The sequence below is a fragment of the Mycothermus thermophilus genome, assembly GCF_041956435.1.
Source record: "Mycothermus thermophilus strain CBS 625.91 unplaced genomic scaffold VTJ04scaffold_5, whole genome shotgun sequence".
Classification (NCBI taxonomy): domain Eukaryota; kingdom Fungi; phylum Ascomycota; class Sordariomycetes; order Sordariales; family Chaetomiaceae; genus Mycothermus; species Mycothermus thermophilus.
Genome location: NW_027191431.1, coordinates 416896 through 435729, shown reverse-complemented (window position 1 = coordinate 435729; position 18834 = coordinate 416896). Strand labels below are relative to the sequence as shown.

Sequence of the window (18834 nt, the reverse complement as noted above, 5' to 3'; positions counted from 1 at the left end):
GCAACGCCGCCGCTTATCAATCCTTATCGCTGAAAGTGGTTGATGACTTTGAAATGCGCCTGCCAGATGTTGCTTGCACAAGCAAACCTTGGAACAAGGGGAACCTGACAAAACAGATTTCCAAAAGTGCCAAAGCCTTTGGCAAGAAATTGTCAGCGCTTCTCCATCAACCGACATCTCAGAATCTCTCACCTCTTCATCAGCAATTGAGACACTCCAGACAACCTTTTTCCTTCTTTTCTTCTGACCACACCCCTGCCCAACACCCTGGTAACGCCAAGCATCTGCGCCCCTTAACGAAGTTGGAACCAGGCTGGACAACGCAGCCAAGAATCCAGAAACTCGTCCTGCACAACGTCCCTTCTTTGACAACCATCAGTTCCCGCCCGCCTCCCAACCGCCAGAAAGAAAGGGGTAGGTTGAAGCAAGTCTCTCAACACTTCTAAGACCGCCATTATCCCCACCGTCGGGTCCAGGTCACATATTCTCCATCAACCCCTCAACGACCAGGCCGAGTGGGAATACGAGGACCCGAGACCACAAAGGAGCATAAGCACCACGATCTCCGAATACACCCGACCCACCGACTTATCCCCCCCCGATTCAAAGATGGCAACTACCTCGGGTCTGACGCGGCGAAGGGGTGCCGGAGGCGGCGGTGGTGACAGCGAAACCGGCCGGACCTCCAATTCCTTCGCCGCCGGCGCCCGCGACCTGAGCGGGCCCGAGACCAGCTACGAGAGCGGCGAGAATGGCCACCGCATCGCCTACGACCCGCGTGACATCAGCGAGAGCGCCGAGCGCAGCAAGCAGCCCAAGCTGACGCTCATGGAGGAGGTGTTGTTGTTGGGGCTGAAGGATAAGCAGGTTTGTGGCCTCTTGTTTTCCGCTTTGTCTGTGAGGCGCTCGTCGGGCTTAGGCTGACATCCCGGGTTGCGCAATAGGGTTACCTGTCCTTCTGGAATGACAACATATCCTACGCGTTGCGCGGCTGCATCGTGCTCGAGCTGGCTTTCCGTGGTCGCATTGCCATGCAAAAGACTCCCTCGCGGCGGAGCTTCCCCCTGCCCGACCGTATCCTCGAGGTCATCGACGATACCCTGACCGGCGAGGTGCTCCTTGACGAGGCCCTGAAGATGATGAAGACAAGCGAAAAGATGAGCGTTGCTAGCTGGATTGACCTGATGAGCGGTATGCCTCCCTCGACGACAAGCACCAACACCTCCGACCAAGAACTCGGCGGGATGCTAACGGACAACAGGTGAGACGTGGAACCTCATGAAGATCGGCTACCAGCTCAAGCAAGTCCGCGAGCGCCTGGCCAAGGGTCTCGTGGACAAGGGCATCCTGCGGACCGAGAAGCGCAACTTCTTGCTCTTCGACATGGCGACACACCCCGTGGTCGACACAGGCGCTAAGGAAGAAATCCGCCGCCGCGTCCGCAACGTGCTCACCCAGCGCACCGTCGTCCTCCCCAGCTCCCAGTGGCTCCCCGAGAACCTCGAGTTCCGCTACCTCCGCACCGTTGCCATGGTCTGCGCCGCCTACGCCGCCAACGTGCTGGAGAACGCCTTGTCCACTCTCGGGCACGAGGCTCGCGAGAAGGCGTTTAACCAGACTGATGAGCTGCTGGCGGATTACAGCCAGTGGCCGTTCGGTCGTAAGGCGGTGAACAACGAGATTGGAGAGAACTTGCCGCAGGTTATCGCTGAGGTATGTCAAGAAAGTTTGTCTTTGGAGTGGAGTGGTTTACTGACGATTGAGCAGGAGGTCAATCGGGCTCCTGAAAAGGAACTCCAGCTCGAGGTCGTCGCCGCGTGCCTTTGCGTCTTCACTCGTCTCGACTCGCTGTTGTAAGCAGCGCTAGCGCTACGACCGCCGCCGGAACGCTTCCCATACCCACCCCACCTACCTCGTTCGAATCCTGTGCCCTAGGTCGAGTGACTATTTATCACAACGCGTCATGCGCTCGCCGACTGGTCCACCCATCCACTTGACCTTACCATACCCCATACACAGACGTGTGGCAGGATATTCGCTGTTGGAATGTCCTGATTCCGCACGGTGCTACACCGTCTTTCCCTTCAAGGTCACCGAACCAATATCCGAGCTGGGCAGTTCATGCAACTGGCGGCACAATTTGGGAAAGCCAGAGACACGACACTTTGTTGCTTGGTGGAGGATGGATGGACAAAGCATGGCAGGAAATTGCTCTTCAATTATCCACTGGTTGGTCAGACCCAGCGGGCTAGTCCAATGGATCTCTCTTTTAATATTTTCGGGTACTAGCTAGATCTTTAGGGACTCGGATACATGGGTGGGTGCCAGGTTTTATGGTTACACGAAAACACCTGGAGGCATGGTGAGACAAAAAGGCGGAGCATCGGGTTTTGGGGAGGTAGCTCGTGAATTCCTGATGATATGGGGGAGAAGGCAGGTCAACGTCGTCGTTTGTCAAGTTTTTTGTTGTGCGTTGATGCTTTCGTCGTCCCATGGATATAACGCAAATGATGGGATGGATGAATGGCCGGACGGACGGATGGATGGATGGATGGATGGATGGGTGGGTGGGTGGACGGATGGGCGGGCTTCTGGCCTTTGGTTGCTTGAGCTTATATGGTTTTTTTTCTTCCCGGTGTTCTGAGTCGGATACCAGTCAGATACTACAGAGATTTATGTTTTTTTCTTGTTGTTTCCTTCTTTTTATTTCTAATAGTGTTGTTTTTGTTATTATTCAACGGGCGTTCTCGAGAGGCAGTCTCCAAGAAAAAGTTTAAGACAATGAACGATAAATTGGCACGAGGAACAACTGAATAACACATCGACTTGTTTGTGTCCGACGCAGGGCAGGGGAGGCAGGGTGAAATACACGGCGTTGACGAGTTCCACAGGGCGAAACCATGGAGAATGTCATGGCAGACAGACATCATCACGGGCTCATGCTCCATGATACAAACGCATCTCTCTCAGAATCCCTGATGTTTTTCCTGTCCCGCTAACTCCTGCTGACTATGGCTCGAGGCAATTTGCCGCCATGAACAAGACATTTGTTCACAAACATTCCGCGCCGTAATGCATCCAGTAAGTGATGTACTTGACTGATAACGCCCCAACGCCCGACTCTCATCCCAGATAACCTCCAGCCCGCTAACCACCACTCCGCCCCCTTCGGCTTGGCTGGTTTGAACCAAGTTCACTTCCTGCCCCCACCAAACCCGCCCTCGAACCCAGGCCGATTCTTCTTCTTCGTCTGCACGCCCTTATTCTTCTTCTTGCCCGCGCGATGCGCGAGCTTCTCCTCGCGGCGCTTGCGCAAGTTCTCCTCCCTCTTGCGCTGCCTCTCCTGCATCGCCTTCTTCACGCCCTCCTCGCGCTCCTTCCACTCGCGCTCGCTCTTCTTCTTGGCCTTCTCCTTGCGCTTGAGCGCCTTCTTGAGGAGGGACTCGTTGTCGTGCACCTTGATGCCCTCGGCGCGGCGGCGGGCGGCCAGCCAGGCTTCTTTTTCCAGGACTTCCTTGCGTTTCTCCTCGTCCATGGCCGCGAGGCGCTTCTTTTGAGCCTCGAGCTTGGCAAGCGCGGATTTGGGGTCCGAAGGGCCTTTTTTCTTGGCCTGGCTGGCCGCGGACTTTTCGTAGCTGAGGTCTTGGGACAGCTGGGTGCCGTCGGAGAAGGTGAGGCGGCCGAAGGCGAAGTTGGTGGTGCCCGGGTCGTCGTCGGCGCCGGCGCCGTCTTTGAGGAGCGGGCTGAGACCGGGAGAGTTGCGCGCGCTGGCGAGCGCTTCCTCGCGCTTGCGCTCCTCCTCCTCCTTGGCCTTGCGCCGCATCTCTTGCTTGTGAGCCTTGCGCTGGGCTTGCTTAGCGCGCCGCGCTTCGATGAGCTCCTGCCGAGTCCGGATAGGTTTGCCTTCTAGATCATCAGCCTTGCGGGCGGCGCGGAGGGCGGCGAGCTTGGCTTCGAGCCGCGCCCGAAGCGCGGTCGTATCGGCGGGGATTTTGATCTTGGGCTTTTCAGAGGGAGGGACGGCGGAGGATATTGAGGTGGTAGTGCTGGCTGGTTCGGCCGAGCCGGTCTTGGCGGTATCGAAGACGGGAGAATGAGGTGCGGATTCCTTGGAGGAGTCTGAGTCGTCGTTGGCGAGTCCGGAGACATCGATGAGAGCCATGTCGTCGGCAGCGTGGTCCTCGTCATGCTGGTCAGACTCAGCCTGCTCGTCGGCTGACTGATCATCATCCTCGTCGTCCTCATCCTTAGCCTCATCCTTCTTCGCCTTTGCCTCTTCTTTTCCACCTTTCACGGCCTCCTCCTTTGCCTTTTTTGCCTCGGCCTTCTTCTCGGTCTTCTTCTTCTTAGCCTCCTCTTTCTTCTGTTTCTTGGCGAGCTTCTTCTCTTCCTTGGCCTTCATCCGCTTGCTCGTCGCTTCATCGGTCGGCTTCTCCTCGGCATCCTTCTGAGACTTCTGCGGCTTGGGCGTCTCCTCGGCGTCCTCGTCCAGCTTAGGCCTCTTCTTCATGCCTTCAAGCGGCTTCTCCTTGACGATTCCCGGGATCTCAATGTCGTCATCATCATCGCTGTCTGAGCCGGCTTGACTGTCGTCGCCGTCCTCCAAGTCCTGAAGTTTGCGCTTGTTGCGGGCGCGCTCGTCCAACACATCCTTGGCGCTACGGTTCAGCTCGCTGTCCGGGTCGAGCCTCCCCTTCTTTGCGGCCTTGGCCTGGTCTTTGGTCTGTTTTTTCTTCTTCCATTGGTCCTGTTGGGACGCAGCCATGTGTCAGAGGATTTTGGGGTCGAAGAGGATTTCGGAGAAGGATGGTGCAGGGAGAAACCAAAGCTTAACATACGCTTGTGTCCTCCCCGTAGTACATTTTTGCTGGAATCAAGGAGAGAAGGCCGTCAAAGGCCTTTGCGTGCTCGCGCAGGCGATCCTAGGCAAGCATCCAGTTAGCTAAACTGCATCACGATGCCCAAAGTTTCAGATTGCGATCAAACATAACTTACCTGCAAACTTGTATCGGTATCAGCCATCTTCACCAAACCCACACAAAACTGGGTTCTGAGGTGATATGTGATGTTGGAAAGATCGCGAGCTGTCGTCGCGGTCGTCGCGGGGAGAAAATTGGCGAGGCGGGCGGTTGTCGCGATGAAATTCAAGATGGAAATTTTGGACCATCCAGAGCCAAGATGTGGAGCCTGCGACGCCCCACTGTGGCCGATAAGCATTCTGCCGGGCGGTGAATCCGGCGATAAGACCAGCACACCCGGCGAGGGGCTTTGGACATCATCACGATCGATCAGATAAAACAGCACACAATATCATGTCATATAGAAGACGATAATTGACGGTGTCTCCATAAAGTCACGGGATCTCTATTGTTGATCAACCGCCTCGCCGGTCCGGGCCTTTGCTATCAAGGATAAAGATGTGCCCAGCTCTGAACTCCTTCTCACCCAACCTCATGACACTTGCCATGATCCCGGAAAAAGATATCTCACCCAAGAATGACACATAACTCAGAAGGACATCTAATATGATTATTCAGCTGCTCTCAATCCCAGCTGCGCCGAAAGAACCAGATCCTTAACGCCATTCTCGCCTATTACCGACCCAACCAACCTACCAATCAATCTACCATTCCGGGCAAGCTACCAGACCATCCAGCCAAACGCCGCCGCTATGCGCTGTCCACAATCATCCCTATGGATCCAGCCCACACCAATCCGCAATCTTGCACCATGAGAGAATCAATGATATCGAAACTTGGACAGATCCAGCCGACGAACCGGGTTCGGAGCGGTCGTCTCAGTATCGTCGTTTTCGGCATCGCTGTCCGGAATGAGCTGATCCTCACTACCAAGGGGCTGGTTGAGTGCCTCGACCTCCTCAGCATCGACCTTCGGCAACGGCACGAATGCAGGGTTCACCGGCAATGAGGGGAGACCCTTGAGCGATGAACGAGCCGACTTGGTGGGCTCACGGCGCATTGCGCGAGCACCGATGCGCTGCAGGGGCGTCATCATCGGAGTTGGCATGCCAACCGGCGAGCGACCCTTAGGAGTCGTCGCCGGCACGCTCGAAGCCGGCGTGGGAAGGCCATGAACCATGCGAACCCGGGGTTTTGTCGAGCCGTACGAGAAGTCCTTGAGCAACTCGCCAAGCGGCGTCTTCGAAGCTGATTTCTCCTCCTTGGGAGCAACAGGCTCCGTCTGTCCAGCCCTCAGGGGAGATGACGCAGGAACTTCAACCTCATCGCGGCTGGCCAATGACGACGAGGTTGCCTCCGTCGATGAAACAGTCTCCTGGGAAACGGACGCGCTCGACGTAACGGAATCGACCACGAATGTTGAGTCTGGAAGATTGCTGAACGCCTCTTCAATCGAATCATCTGACAACATGAACTCGTCCAGGCTCTTCCTGGGCTTGGGCTTTGGTTTCTCGGAGAAGAACTTGCTCTTTTCGGGGGTTACAGTGGAATCGTCCATCGGGGGATCGTCGCAAAGACGCGCCTTCTTGGGCGGTCTAGCCGCAGGGTTTGGGTCTTGGTACACTTCAAACACCGGGCCAGTCGTGTGGCGCCGGTTGCCCGAGTACTCATTGAAGTTGACGCCGAGAAGCTTGGAAAAGGGCTCGCTGCGACGGCGGTGGGCCTGCGCATTGCTGGTGTACGGCCGAATCGGAGTCTCCAGGGCATCCTCGGCGCCCTCCACATAGGGCCTCGGAAGTGGGAACACGATCGGTCGGGGCGGCGCCTCGGGATTGGCGTTGCGATCGGGCTCAACGTTGAAACAATTAGGATCCATCTCGCCCAAGGGGATACGGCGGTGGCCCTTGTCCTTGAAGTACTGATCGATGGGTTTGCCCAGGGTCCTCGGGGGTGCGGGCGGAGCCAGTGCCTGGCTGATCCTCCGCTTTCCAGGCGACCTCGGAACCGGAACCGTGATGCGCTCCTTGGTGATGGGGTTAACGTCACCAACGGCGATGGCGCGTGCCAACTCAGTGTCGACCGGGGCGCCGATAAACGGCATGTCATCCGGGTTCATGGAGGGATCCACCTCGGTCAGGAAAACAATGTCGCGTTTCTTGGGGCAGTACACGCGTTGGTGCAAGAAGGTCAGCTCGGCGCGACGGAAATCATCCAGGTATGTGTCCGGGATCTGATGCTTCCCTTCGAAGCGAAGCATCTTTATGATGCGCTCGGGTGTCTTGTGCTTCCGGATCAGACGGTACGCAGTCTTGAGACCGATGTTGTTAACACTGTCCAGGTAATCGCAGCCGCTGAGGATGGCCATATGGCGGAACTCCCGGTCGGTCCAACCAGTCAAAGACACCTCCCGGACGGCGCAGAAATCCCGACGATTAATTTCGACACACTGGCCATACTTGTCCAGTTTGGTGAGGAGACGCTTGGCGCCGAAAACCAGCAGATCAGAGTCCTCCGAGACGATACCGCTGATGAGGCCCTGGCGCTCGAGATACACCAGCTGGGCGTCGGCCTCGTATGGGGCAACAACATACGGAACATCGGCTTTCTTGAGCTCTTCGATCAGGTGGCGGGTCATCTCTGGGGTGATGTCGATAGCCTTCTGAAGCTCCAGATGGGCCTGAGACGGCTTGCCCGCACGAAGCAACTCGAGCCCGAGCTTCCTGCTTTCCTCACGGCGCTTGGCGCGGGATTCTTCGGTTTTGGCCTTGCTCGGGAGAAAGTCGCCGTCGAACACAATGTATGGAGTGACACCAAAGTGCTTGAACATACGGACACGGAGCATCGCGAAGTCGACATACCTGTTGGGACGTTAGCATTCGGGGTGCAAGCGGGCGAAACGAGGCGACTCACTTGCGGGTCGGCTTGCCTTGGGCCAGCTCGATGGCGCAGGCTACTGCGCCGCGATGAAGCCAGCCATAGCCGTCGACTCCCAAGGTCTCACCGGCAAATTTCTTGAGTTCCGTGGGGCGCTGGATGGATTTGAGAAGGGGGAGGAGGCCTGGGAAAGTCAGTAGGTACAGGGATGGAAATACTCATTGGGTGGGAGTTGGCTCACCTGAAATGCCCATCCTGACGAGCCCCAGGAGTTGATGATAGTATAGTGGTTCGTCGGAGGATCGACAAAAGGGGAGAGAGGGCGACTAATAAAAGACGGCCATGGGTCGGTGAAGAAATCACTTGCAGTCTCGTGGGGACAATGAAGCGGAGGGAAGCCAAGGTACAGACGGGCCGGAGACGCGTTGAGCGTGACCGAGATGTTGACTTTGGCCGCTCTGCCTTGCGCGATGCAGACTGCGAAGGATGAAGGATGGTGATGGTGGAGGGAAAGAAAGTCGCCGTTGCCGAAGAGATGGGAAGGTGGAGTGCGGTAGGCAGGAGTGGGTGTGGGTGCCAATTCGCCGGTTAGTTCGATCTGGGGTGCAGGCGCGGCGCGGTGAGTTGCCAAATTTTGGATGAGAAAGCGCGCCGCGTCTAGGTCACCGTTTCCCCCGCGACCGCCGCGGCCCCGGCCCAGACCCACACCGTGGGGTTAGGGTTCAAGCGGGCGTTGGCCAACCACCGGCCGTCAGAACATGAGATGGACTAGCGATTTCCATTTGGATTTCTTCATTTCATTGAGCGCATGAGCAAACCAAGTGGGGGACATATTGTATGAGCACCTCGATAGCCAACCTAAACCTTAAGAGTCCTCCTCCGTCTACCTCTCCATCCGAAGTCTGACATTCCGCATGTGACGCAGATCTTCGAGTTGCTTGGCGTCCATCTTATCGCCCGGCCCCACCACACCTTATCACACTGGCCCCATCAAAAATTCCCGTCCGCCAAGGTCCAACTCACACATCGCCGTCTCATTCACATCTTTCCAACCAACCTCAGGCAACGCATTCCAAATGGCTAGGACATTCGAGAAAACCCGCAAGGAGATTGCCCGTAAGAAGAACGGGCAGATCCAGGCTCTACACGGCAAGAGTCGAGACTCGAGGCGTCTTCATCGAGCCCAGGTCCGAGACGAACGTCTTGAGAAACTGGCCCAGGCAAGACGCAAGCAAGAGAAGCCGCTTCGTATGTGTGTCCCGCCTGGCTTATTGCTATCTATCTAAGTATCCTGACGTCCATGCCTAGTTGCTCGTGCTTCCTTTTTCAAGGAGGTTGTCGAGCAAAATCAAGGCAAGCCCCTAGACCTTGAGGCCGTCCAGGCCAAGATCAACGAGTGAGTGTTCCTGCGCCCTCCAGTACACACCTCCGTTAACAAGGTTAGGTTTGTCCATCAATACGATGAAGAGTACGAAGAAGCCAAGAAGGCTCGCCGTCCGGGGAGGCCTCCCAGCACCAAGGAGGATCTGCTGCGCATGAAAATCGAGGCTCTCGAGAAAGAGTATCGGGACGGATTCTGTAAGTCATCCCCGTCCGCCTACATAACGCCTCTTGCTAAACATTCCAGACCTTCCGGATCTCACCGACGAGACGAATGTCCAGCTCTTGAGTCGGTTCGAAGGCAATTGGTCCTACCTGACCAACGTCAAATGGGTCAAGATCACGTCCACCGGTGGCGTGAAGCCATCAGCTTTCCCGCCTCAAGGCCTCTGACTTGCTGGCCTGTTCCAACCAGCAGATGGTCTCGCAGCATTTCATTGTCTTTCCACCCCGCCATCTCCGCACTGCTGCCTCAGCGTGTTCTGCACGTCGGATGTCGCCCAGAAGCACGCCATCTGAGACTCTAAGGATCAAAAGTGCGCCAGCGTCGGGGAGATATGAGCGAACGAGGTCTCGATTTTGTCGCCGTACGATCCTCATGCGGTGTCGCAGGCGGTGTAGGCGGTGCCGCCTGGTTGGCGGCTTCTCCTCTCGCCAGCGCGTCCTTCGGCCTGCGGGCGGCCGTCCACCGAGGCTGCATATCGGAGCCTGGCGTCAGACGAGCCAGTTAGATGCCCGAAATGTCCGGCATACCCCGAGGCTTTCTTCGGCTGCACCTGCAGCTCCGAGACGCTGGCGCGGGGGGAGACATGCAGGTCCCCGTCCCGCTGCCGGCTCTCCTCACAACCACGAGGCCCCGGACAAAACGTGCGCCGAGTCCTGCGAATGGCTGTCAATGCGCTGTCGTGCGACCACGTTCCCGTGCCGAAAAGCCGCCAGTGCCGTGACAAACTAGGCGGAACCGGGAGTGTGGGATCCTATTGGCCGCCGGGGGCGGCAGGTATCCGGATGTCAGCCGCGGTTCGGGGTTCCGGGTCGACATGTCTAAGACTGCAGGGTCGGAGGATGAGTTTCATCGATGACGGCAGCCGAGGCCGGGACGGAACCCGGTCGTTCTTCAGTAGAAGGTGTTGTTTCAATTGAGCCTTGTAGGGTTCCGGCATGCAGCTGTGATATGCCGCAGTTGCGCGACCATGTGTTGTTCCTGTCTCCTCTTGTTGTGCTATCTGATTCTGTGCATGCCTCGGGTACATACGCCGTGGGACCCTTGTCCCATGGTTTCTTGCCACGGTATTTGACGACGCCTCGATGTGGACCGCAACTAGGCCGCCAGTACACTGGTTGCTGATGATGGTCCTACGATGTGTGGCCTGCCGCCGTGCTACCCCTAGATCCGCGGGACGGAGTGGTTCCACAGTTCGATGGCGATGCCTTTGGATGACTCAAGGACTACAGAATGGACTGCCATGTGAATGCCAGCGGGTCGGATCGAGCTTCGAGTTCTCCCGTCGGCTGCACGTACAGATCTAGATCAAGTCGAGAAGCTTTCAGATGCCAGCCCATCTCCACGTCCGTCAGGCCCTCGCCTTCTCGGTCCCTCCTCCTCTCATATCGCAAGTCTTATTCGATTCCGGCTGGCTTGAGAAGTTAACATCCGCTCACCCTCCACTTGTCCATCACCCAGTCCAAGGGATTCGAACAACCATACGCCTCTCAATTTAAGCAACATATTCACATCATGTGCACCTATACAACCCACGTCCGCGTCTGCGGCCGCTGCTCGCACGAAGAGACGGTCCTCATCTCGGAGCAGCCCTGTGCCGCGGCACAGGGATACACTTGTTCCGGAAGCAACACGGGTGGAGGAGGTAAAAGCAGTGGTGGTGGGATTGGCAACGGATTGTTCGGAAGCTGCCTTGAAGGCGCTCGAGACCAGCGCGAGGCAACGGCCAGAGAGTGCTGGGCCTGTCGAGACCGAGCGAGGGAGAGAATTGAAGGGTGGGAGAGGAGGTTTGGTAGGTTACTAATTTTGGGGATGTCTCTTGTTTGTTATGGCTATGTACGCTGACAATCCTGGGCATGAAAGCCAAAGGCAGACTTCGATGGGATGCTGGCTCAATGAGAGTTGGTGTGAGGTGGACTTGAAAGGGGACATGCATCCGCCGCTGAGCTGGACTTGGTAACAACATGGACAAAAGTCACGAGTTTCGGGAGGCACGGTATATTTGTCTGATGATGCTATGACTGACGACATGACGACTTATGACTGATGAAATGATGACACGATAAAGACCAAAACACAGAAAGGGAGGCCTTGGTGTTGAGCACATGAAACATGGGAAAACTGAGAGGAATGAACTTTCACTTGAGTGCATCTGATGCCAAGGAGCGAGATCTCTGGGCTTCCACAGCTGTGGATCTTCGGGAGTTGAGAAAAGTGGATGCTGCCGGCTTGGCATCCTTATCGTTTATCGCTAGTCTGATTTTTTTCGTTGCTCTCTTGGAGCTCCAGTGCAAAAGTTCAATGCCGATTGTGAGGTGCTAGCTGCTCCCAACTTACAAACCACGTCCTCCATCTTCCATCCTCCAAACTTTCCTTTTCCCACCAATTCTCCCAAAATGATGTCCCTCCGCACCGTCGCGCGCGCCGCACCCCGCGCCCTGGGTCGTGTGTCGGCCACTCCCCTCCCCCGCTTCGCTAGGACCGGCCTTGCCGCTGCCCGCCCCTCACTCCTCCGCGCCCAGCCCGTCGCGGCTTTCTCGACATCACTCCTCCGCCAGAACAGCGCCAAGAGCGAGGTTGATGAGGAGGTTTCGGCCAAGCTCGCCAGCGAGATCAAGTTCGAGAAGGATGTCCAGGCCGACCTGCCGCAGCCTGCCAGCGTCAAGGACTTCCTTGAGAACGGCCTCTGGAAGGTCGAGGATGTGCGGGGCCAAGAGGTGGTGACTTTGACCCGCACCTATGGCAATGAGAAGTGAGTGTCTCTGTGGCTCTGGCTTTTTGCAGACTGCCTGCTAACTCCTCCCAGGATCACCGTCACCTTCTCCATCAGCGATCTGCAGAACTACGAGCCCGACTTTAGTCCCGAGGAGGACGGCGCATTCGGTGACGAGCTGGACGAGTACCAAGGCAGCAGCCAGCAACAGCAGTCGCTGCAACAACAGAAGCGCGGCAACGCCGAGCTTGAGTCCGAGGCCGAGGAATTCGAGCTCGATGAGGACGAGCCGAGCGGCACCGTCCCTGTACGCCTGAACATCGTCATTGAGAAGCCCAACAAGGGCGCCCTTAACGTCGAGGCCGTGGCCCAGGACGGCACCGTCGTCGTCGAGAACGTCTTCTACTACAACGACCCCAAGATTGCGCTCAACGCCGATCCCGAGGCCGTCCACAAGGGTGTGAACGCCTACTCGGGTCCCATGTTTGGCAGCCTGGACGAGGACCTGCAGATCCTGCTGGAGCGCTACCTTGAGGAGCGCGGCATCAACTCGGCTCTCGCGGTGTTTGTGACGGATTTTATCGACTACAAGGAGCAGAAGGAGTACCTCAACTGGCTCAAGAACGTCAAGGCGTTTGTCGATGCTTAGATGTATTTATGATGACCGATGGATGGACGGACGGGTGTATGATAGATGATGATACCTCTCTCTCTACTTATGTGCATATGTAATTGATGAGATGACGCTGGTCGACTATTTACTAAATGCATCCGCCGGCTGTGTGTGTGAGGTCATCATCGGGGCCAAGGCCCAATGATGCCAGTCGCGAAGCTGAATGATTGGCCCCACCCCCCCGAAAGCAGAACGCCATGGCCTGATCTGGACTCTTCAGCTGAACCCCTGAGCTTGACACTTGTTTTTCTTATGAAATGCCCGACTTTTGGTCTTCGTGAGTGAAGTTGTCTTGATTTCTTGTTTATTTTTCGTCGGACGTTCTTTCATATCGCTCGTTTATTATCTCTTATCCTTTTCTCTCGTTTTTCATGCATGAGTTGAGAGGTGCCCTCACCTCGCCGGAGCCATCTCGCCTCAGCCCGAACCTCACACACATAGGTCGGGCCATTGACCACGGAATGAACCCTGTGTCACCAGCACAATGACCGTACGCGACAAGGCAGCCTACACCTCCCTCGCAAATCGCGAGGACCGCGAGGACCGCGAGGATGACGTCGAGGAGGCCCGCCGGGCGGAGGAAGTCGACGAGGAAGCCCAGCTCTTAAACAACGAAGACTACGAGCAATTCGAGCTCGTGTCCCCCGGCGCTGCTGCTGCCGGCCGACATGGTCATCCACCCTCCTCCGCCCCAGCCCACCACCGCCAATCTCCTTCTTCCTCTCACTCCCTCTTCTCCCGCCGCCGTGCCCCGCGCTGGCTGGCATGGCTTTACGGCCCGGACCCGCCGCGCATCCAATCCCTCCGTCCCTGCCTCCCGGCGGCGCAGGAACTGCCCGTGCGCGCGCTGCACACAGTCCTGCCCAGGTCGTGGCATCGCGCGGTGCTGTTTGTGCTCTTCCTCGCCGCGTGGACGGTGGCGATCGTCGGGCCGGGGCTGGCCAGCAAGTGCCCTGCCACAACGAAAGTTGGGGGCGTGGAGGTGCAGGTGCGCCAGCTGGCGTGTGACGAGAGCCTCTGGCGCCCCGGGAACGAGTGTGGCCTGGACGGGGCGGAGTGTCGCCCGTTTGCGAACGCGACGTTTGCGTTCAGGTGTCCCAGGGGGTGTAATGCCATGAGGGTGACGCATCGGAATCATTTTGTGGGCAAGGTGGATGTGGAGGAGGGGGTGCCGCCGCCGGTGGTCGGCGGTGGTTCGGGGTCGCCGTTCCGGGGCGATTCGAGCATCTGCCGCGCGGCGATCCATGCGGGAGTGATTGATGATGAGGCGGGGAGGTTTGGGTCCGCGTGTGGTGTGGTCAAGTTGGTCGGGGAGTATTACCAGTTCTTTGGGTCGTCGAGTAACGGGGTGGATTCGATGGGGTTTGGATCGAGGTTTCCGCTGTCGTTTACCGTGGAGAAGGTGGATTCGGGGTTGAGGTGTGTTGATGTGAGGTGGATGTCCATCCCGGCGACGGTGTTCTTGTCGATGCTCCTGGCGCTGTTCACCACCTCCGCGACGGTGTTCTTTTTCACGGTTTTCGTTGGACTGTTTGCCCAGGTCGCGCTGCTCGATGACCCGTTCCCTGGGGCACCGCTCGATCCATACCTCGAACGCCTCATCCCGGCGCTTGTTGTGGTGTTTTTGATCTACCGTACCTGCGTCCGCCGCACCCTGGCCTCGCCGGCTTCAGCCTCTGGCGCCGACGCCCGCCCTGCGACGACGAACCTCACCAAGCTCATGCTCTGGCTCTTCCCCGCCTGGCTCGGCGCGCTCTCCATCGAGGTCGCGCCGTACTTCCTCGCCAACGACTCTCCGGCCTATCGCGTCCCCGCCCCTATCATCGCCGGCCTGTCCGTCTTGGTGTTCATTGTCATCATTGTCTTGCAAACGCGCACGTTCTACCTCGAATCCCGCCTGCCGGCATACCTCACTCTGTACGCAGGGTTCCTCGTTGTACTTGCGATCCTGGCCAGCTTCCACCTCCGTCCGGCGCACCACGCGCTTTCGGCATTACTACTCCCCGCTTCGGCTGCGCGTACGGCCCCGTCGATGGTCTTGCAGGGTTTGTTGACGGGCGTGTTTGTCCACGGCGCTGCCAGCAGGGGGTTTGGGACTGGAAAGGTGCTGGTGCCCATTACTTGGTCGGGAGCCAAGGTTATGGGGACGCCTGAGCATGACTCGCATGGGGAGGATTCCTACGGGGAGGGTTCCTACGGCGAGGAGAAAACAGCAACAGGCTCAAAGATTCCCTTGCCCGACCTCGTCCCGCCGCTGATCGAGCGCCTGTCCAATGGAACCTGGACAGAAGACCCGGCCACGTACTTGGAGGGTGGCCTGCGGTTGTGGCTCGGCTGGCGTGCTTTGGAGGATCCGAACATAGAGGTGGAAGTGGATGTTCCATCTGGTGAGCACGTCCATCATGGGGGTAGGAGGAAGGAGAAGATTGCTGGTATCAGTGTGCTTGTTAATGACGTGGAGAGGTTCCGCGGGTGGTTCTCGGACCAGCCGCTTGAGGAGCAGGTGTTCCGGTACAAGAGAGGGCCCCCGGGAGAGGAGGTTCATCTGGACGAGTACTTCCGGTTTGGATTTGTGACGGAGAGCGGCAAGGCGTTGGGGTATACGGAGGCTGGGACGTGGTTTGCTAACGGATCGTTTAGTCAGGGAGAGGGTTATTGGTGAGGGCGAAGGGATGGGCCTGAGCCGAGTGGAGTGACACCAAGAACTGTTCTTTATGATCAATCTTTTTCCAGGGAATAATGGCACCTCTAAGATGTTTCGGCTTGCAGAAAATTTTCATGGAGATTCTGTATCAATTCAGGCAACTGGGTATCATCCTGGACCATCTCAAACTCAAAGAGCCAATCTCGATGTTGTTGAATGCATCATCTAATAACAACCATTATAAGTATTACTTGACAGCTTGGACATGAAGAAAAAATATAAAAAGGAACAAAAAACGAGAAAAAAAAAGAGAAAACAAAGAAAGACAATAAAAAATGAAAATAAAAAAATAAAAAAATGAACAAAAAATGAAAAAGAAAAAGCGGAAAAGGGGGAAAAGGAAAAAGGGAAGAAGGGAAAAAGGAAAAACGACAATGCCAAGGAATAAAAGAAAAGAAAACTAGGTGATATGTGGGAAATAAGGTATCCATACAGGCTGTTGGAACACAGACTCTGGGGAGTATGGTAAGCAAATGAGTGATTCGATAATAAGAATTGATCTTGCTGCGGCATAGAGGAGGAGAAGCAGTGACTTCACAAGCAAGTAACATGTTAAGACGATGTGTTCCCCTAGTCCCCCCTCGCCGTAATCGTCAGAAACCATTTTGAACATAACGAAATTCAACAAGATATCGAGAACGTCGAGAGGAATAAAGATCGCCACCATGATTGCGGACGCTCTCCAAAACCAGATTCCAGTGATGGTTGGCATGGGGATTCTGTGCCAAACTATCAAATGAATGCCTGCGTATATGATACTAGCGGGAAACAGTGCAGCATAATAGTGATAGAGGCCATTGCCAATGAAGGTCATGATCGTCTTCTCCGGACTGTCGAAGTGTATCGGTCGGTTTGGAAGTCGGGGTCGAAGCATTTCGGTTGAGGAGAGTAACGTTTCCTCACCCTCTAAGGCTGATTTGTAGGCTGAATCGACTTGCATCGTGTTACGCCTGAAATTCCATGCCCATGGTCTTTTATGTTGGATGGAGTCGGAGAGAAACTGTGATGCTAATTGCCAGCGGCGTTGATCTTTAGGGCTTAGATTTAATAATGGACGCGATGGATCCCCGTTGGGTTCCAGGAGTGGATGCTTTTGCGTTGCCCATGAGAGCCAAGGTGGCTTGTCGTCTGCGGGTTTCATCTCTAAAAGTTCGAAGCCGTAGACCGAATCACCGACATTTATTCTCCCTGGCGTCAGCTTCTAAGGCTTGCAGCTGCCTCCTTAAGACCGACTTACATAAAATCGTTTGTCGAATCCTGGTTAAGATTAATCTTCCCGTGGTCGAAGATGAGACAGTCTGCTTCTGGATACTTCTTCCAGTCATAGCAACTGATCATACAGAGCAGCGCACAGAGTCCATCGGCTCCCGGTCCACGGATAACTGTTGGTTCCTCAATATCGACGGTTTTGTGCCACCACAGGAAGAAAGCGATCAAGGCGAAAAGAGCATGTGCGAGTGAGTTGAGCTCCAAAATACTGATACTATCAAAACCCTGAGCGAGGCAGTAAATGCACTGCGCTGTGAACCAGGTGGCTTGTAGGCAGGCAATGGTTTTGGCAATACCATTGGCTTTGCTTTTATCTTGAATTTCCTCTGGCCGCAGGCGAGGAAGCAGCTCCGGTGCGGCAATAGCCACGGCGTATAACGCATGAGGTCCGAGGGCCATTCGATCCAAGGATTCGGGCAGAAACTTTTGATGTTCGGGCAGATCCTGCGTATCAAACGCAAAAGCACCCATTGCAGCGTAGAACCCGTGCTCCAGGGTCCAACGGGGTGGTGGATTTTGGGAGTCCCATTGCTGTATTTCGAAGATGGCATTCATTGTCCGAGTGATCTTCTTCGCGGTCCTCCGCTGCCACCAGGCGTTCACTGCTACCTAGACGAAGGAGAACAATCAGATCATAAGAGTTTACATCTCGATCGTGCTGCGCGAAGATGCTTCCTACAAACTCGGGTGCAAAGAGCGCACACAACATCCAGCCAGCCTTCCGCCAGGTGTTTTTCGAGACCCAGCCCCTCGGATCCCATCATTTCCATTCATGCTTTTGTTCCAGGCCAGGAACGTTGATGTGAACAGATGTCCAGACGCATAAAACAAGTGTTGTAAGGCAGGAGGATGGGATACTGAACGTTCCACGGAAGGTCGGTTCAGGGCGCCACACAGCCGTGAGGTTGCTGGGCGGTGGGTTGCTGGGCGGTGTTTCGAACATCATTTATCGTGGGGCTTGCTGAGATTGATGCGAGGCTCCATGGACTGGGGGTCAGAATAGAAGTCGTGCTCGTAAATACAGAGAGGCTGGGTGCGGGCTGTTGAGGTTGAGTAGTTTTTTCACTTCCCAGCAGCAGCACCGAACAGCTGGGCGGGGTAGGTAAGATATGTGTAGCACTTACGGAGAGGATTGGGAGTTCAGCAGGTGGTCGCGGTCTGGAGGACTTCAACAACCAACATCCCCTGGTTTCAGCTCCAAGGCACCCCATGTCCGGCTTGCCGTTTTGCCTGTCAGACGGCGAAGCGAACCCTCATTTGGCATCGCGGCATACCTGACCTCGGGCGCCTACCTGGTACCTGCCAAGGGAGCAGACTGACTGGGAGCGTGGGGGCGGGCACCGCCCAGTTGCCGGGCCTGATGCAGCAGCTTCAGGCAAGTTTGCACCTGAGGTACCGAGTTGAGGTACATACCAGGTATGCACTACTGTAGAGGTATGTAAATACCTCTTCTATTATCCAATGTAAACGCCTACCTGTTTGGCAACCGAGAGTTTGCTCGAACTGAGCAGAGAAACCCAGCGCAAAGCTGCCCCAGATATGTAGGGAGCAGAGAGAGAAAATCACAGCGGGGGGAAGTCTTGTCATCCTTCCTGGAAGGAAAACAAACCTTCCATCTGGAAACCAGCCTGTCACCCTCCCACGCCACCTCCCACAAGCACCACGCCTTCCGGTATCAACGCCCGTTCCCCTCCTCGACGACAGCTTCCTCCTTCCGTTTCGTAGTTGCCCGCATGTGTTCTTGCGTGAAGTGCGTGTATTATCCCGCATGAAATACTGGACATCCTTTTCAATTGTAACAAAGCCCCATGGTGGAATGAAAAGACGTACCTACCTCTTCTGCGTATCAACTTGAGAGAGAAACCCAGGTTGGCAGGCGGGAGCTTCACACTCCATTTCTGGCCCCCCAGACGGCCCACCTGGCAACATCCTTCTGTGTATAGTATAATAAGGCTTCTGGGCCATCTGTGCCTCAGATAGTTTCTTTCACAATTCGGTCGCTTCCTTCACTCCATTTTGCATATGCCACCGTTCAGGTCTGGGGTCTGACTGTGCCATAAATAATACTTATTATTATTA

At 55.9% G+C, this 18834-nt stretch overlaps 8 protein-coding genes across 8 annotated transcripts; 4 read left to right on the top strand and 4 right to left on the bottom strand.

Annotated features, from left to right (window-relative positions):
- Window positions 1-609: 609 nt before the first annotated feature.
- Window positions 610-1857, top strand: VTJ04DRAFT_7184 (uncharacterized protein; the record flags this gene model as incomplete). Its single annotated transcript, XM_069365483.1, has 4 exons — window positions 610-867; window positions 945-1191; window positions 1262-1713; window positions 1768-1857. The coding sequence occupies 4 exons, from the start codon at window positions 610-612 to the stop codon at window positions 1855-1857; spliced, it is 1047 nt and encodes a 348-aa protein (XP_069216513.1).
- A 1336-nt stretch (window positions 1858-3193) lies between these two features.
- VTJ04DRAFT_7183 (uncharacterized protein) lies at window positions 3194-5022 on the bottom strand (the record flags this gene model as incomplete). Its single annotated transcript, XM_069365482.1, has 3 exons — window positions 3194-4747; window positions 4839-4922; window positions 4996-5022. The coding sequence occupies 3 exons, from the start codon at window positions 5020-5022 to the stop codon at window positions 3194-3196; spliced, it is 1665 nt and encodes a 554-aa protein (XP_069216512.1).
- Window positions 5023-5739: 717 nt separating this feature from the next.
- VTJ04DRAFT_7182 (uncharacterized protein) lies at window positions 5740-8047 on the bottom strand (the record flags this gene model as incomplete). The annotated part of the gene is made up of 3 exons (XM_069365481.1): window positions 5740-7777; window positions 7830-7977; window positions 8035-8047. The coding sequence occupies 3 exons, from the start codon at window positions 8045-8047 to the stop codon at window positions 5740-5742; spliced, it is 2199 nt and encodes a 732-aa protein (XP_069216511.1).
- Window positions 8048-8869: 822 nt separating this feature from the next.
- Window positions 8870-9566, top strand: VTJ04DRAFT_7181 (uncharacterized protein; the record flags this gene model as incomplete). Its single annotated transcript, XM_069365480.1, has 4 exons — window positions 8870-9041; window positions 9102-9189; window positions 9238-9371; window positions 9421-9566. The coding sequence occupies 4 exons, from the start codon at window positions 8870-8872 to the stop codon at window positions 9564-9566; spliced, it is 540 nt and encodes a 179-aa protein (XP_069216510.1).
- Window positions 9567-9769: 203 nt separating this feature from the next.
- VTJ04DRAFT_7180 (uncharacterized protein) lies at window positions 9770-10215 on the bottom strand (the record flags this gene model as incomplete). The annotated part of the gene is made up of 2 exons (XM_069365479.1): window positions 9770-10052; window positions 10136-10215. 2 exons carry the CDS (start codon window positions 10213-10215, stop codon window positions 9770-9772), a joined length of 363 nt encoding a protein of 120 aa, XP_069216509.1.
- Window positions 10216-11792: 1577 nt separating this feature from the next.
- Window positions 11793-12758, top strand: VTJ04DRAFT_7179 (uncharacterized protein; the record flags this gene model as incomplete). The annotated part of the gene is made up of 2 exons (XM_069365477.1): window positions 11793-12148; window positions 12203-12758. 2 exons carry the CDS (start codon window positions 11793-11795, stop codon window positions 12756-12758), a joined length of 912 nt encoding a protein of 303 aa, XP_069216508.1.
- Window positions 12759-13266: 508 nt separating this feature from the next.
- Window positions 13267-15444, top strand: VTJ04DRAFT_7178 (uncharacterized protein; the record flags this gene model as incomplete). The annotated part of the gene is made up of 1 exon (XM_069365476.1): window positions 13267-15444. The coding sequence occupies one exon, from the start codon at window positions 13267-13269 to the stop codon at window positions 15442-15444; it is 2178 nt and encodes a 725-aa protein (XP_069216507.1).
- A 1275-nt stretch (window positions 15445-16719) lies between these two features.
- On the bottom strand, window positions 16720-17310 carry VTJ04DRAFT_7177 (uncharacterized protein; the record flags this gene model as incomplete). The annotated part of the gene is made up of 1 exon (XM_069365475.1): window positions 16720-17310. One exon carries the CDS (start codon window positions 17308-17310, stop codon window positions 16720-16722), a length of 591 nt encoding a protein of 196 aa, XP_069216506.1.
- Window positions 17311-18834: the final 1524 nt, after the last annotated feature.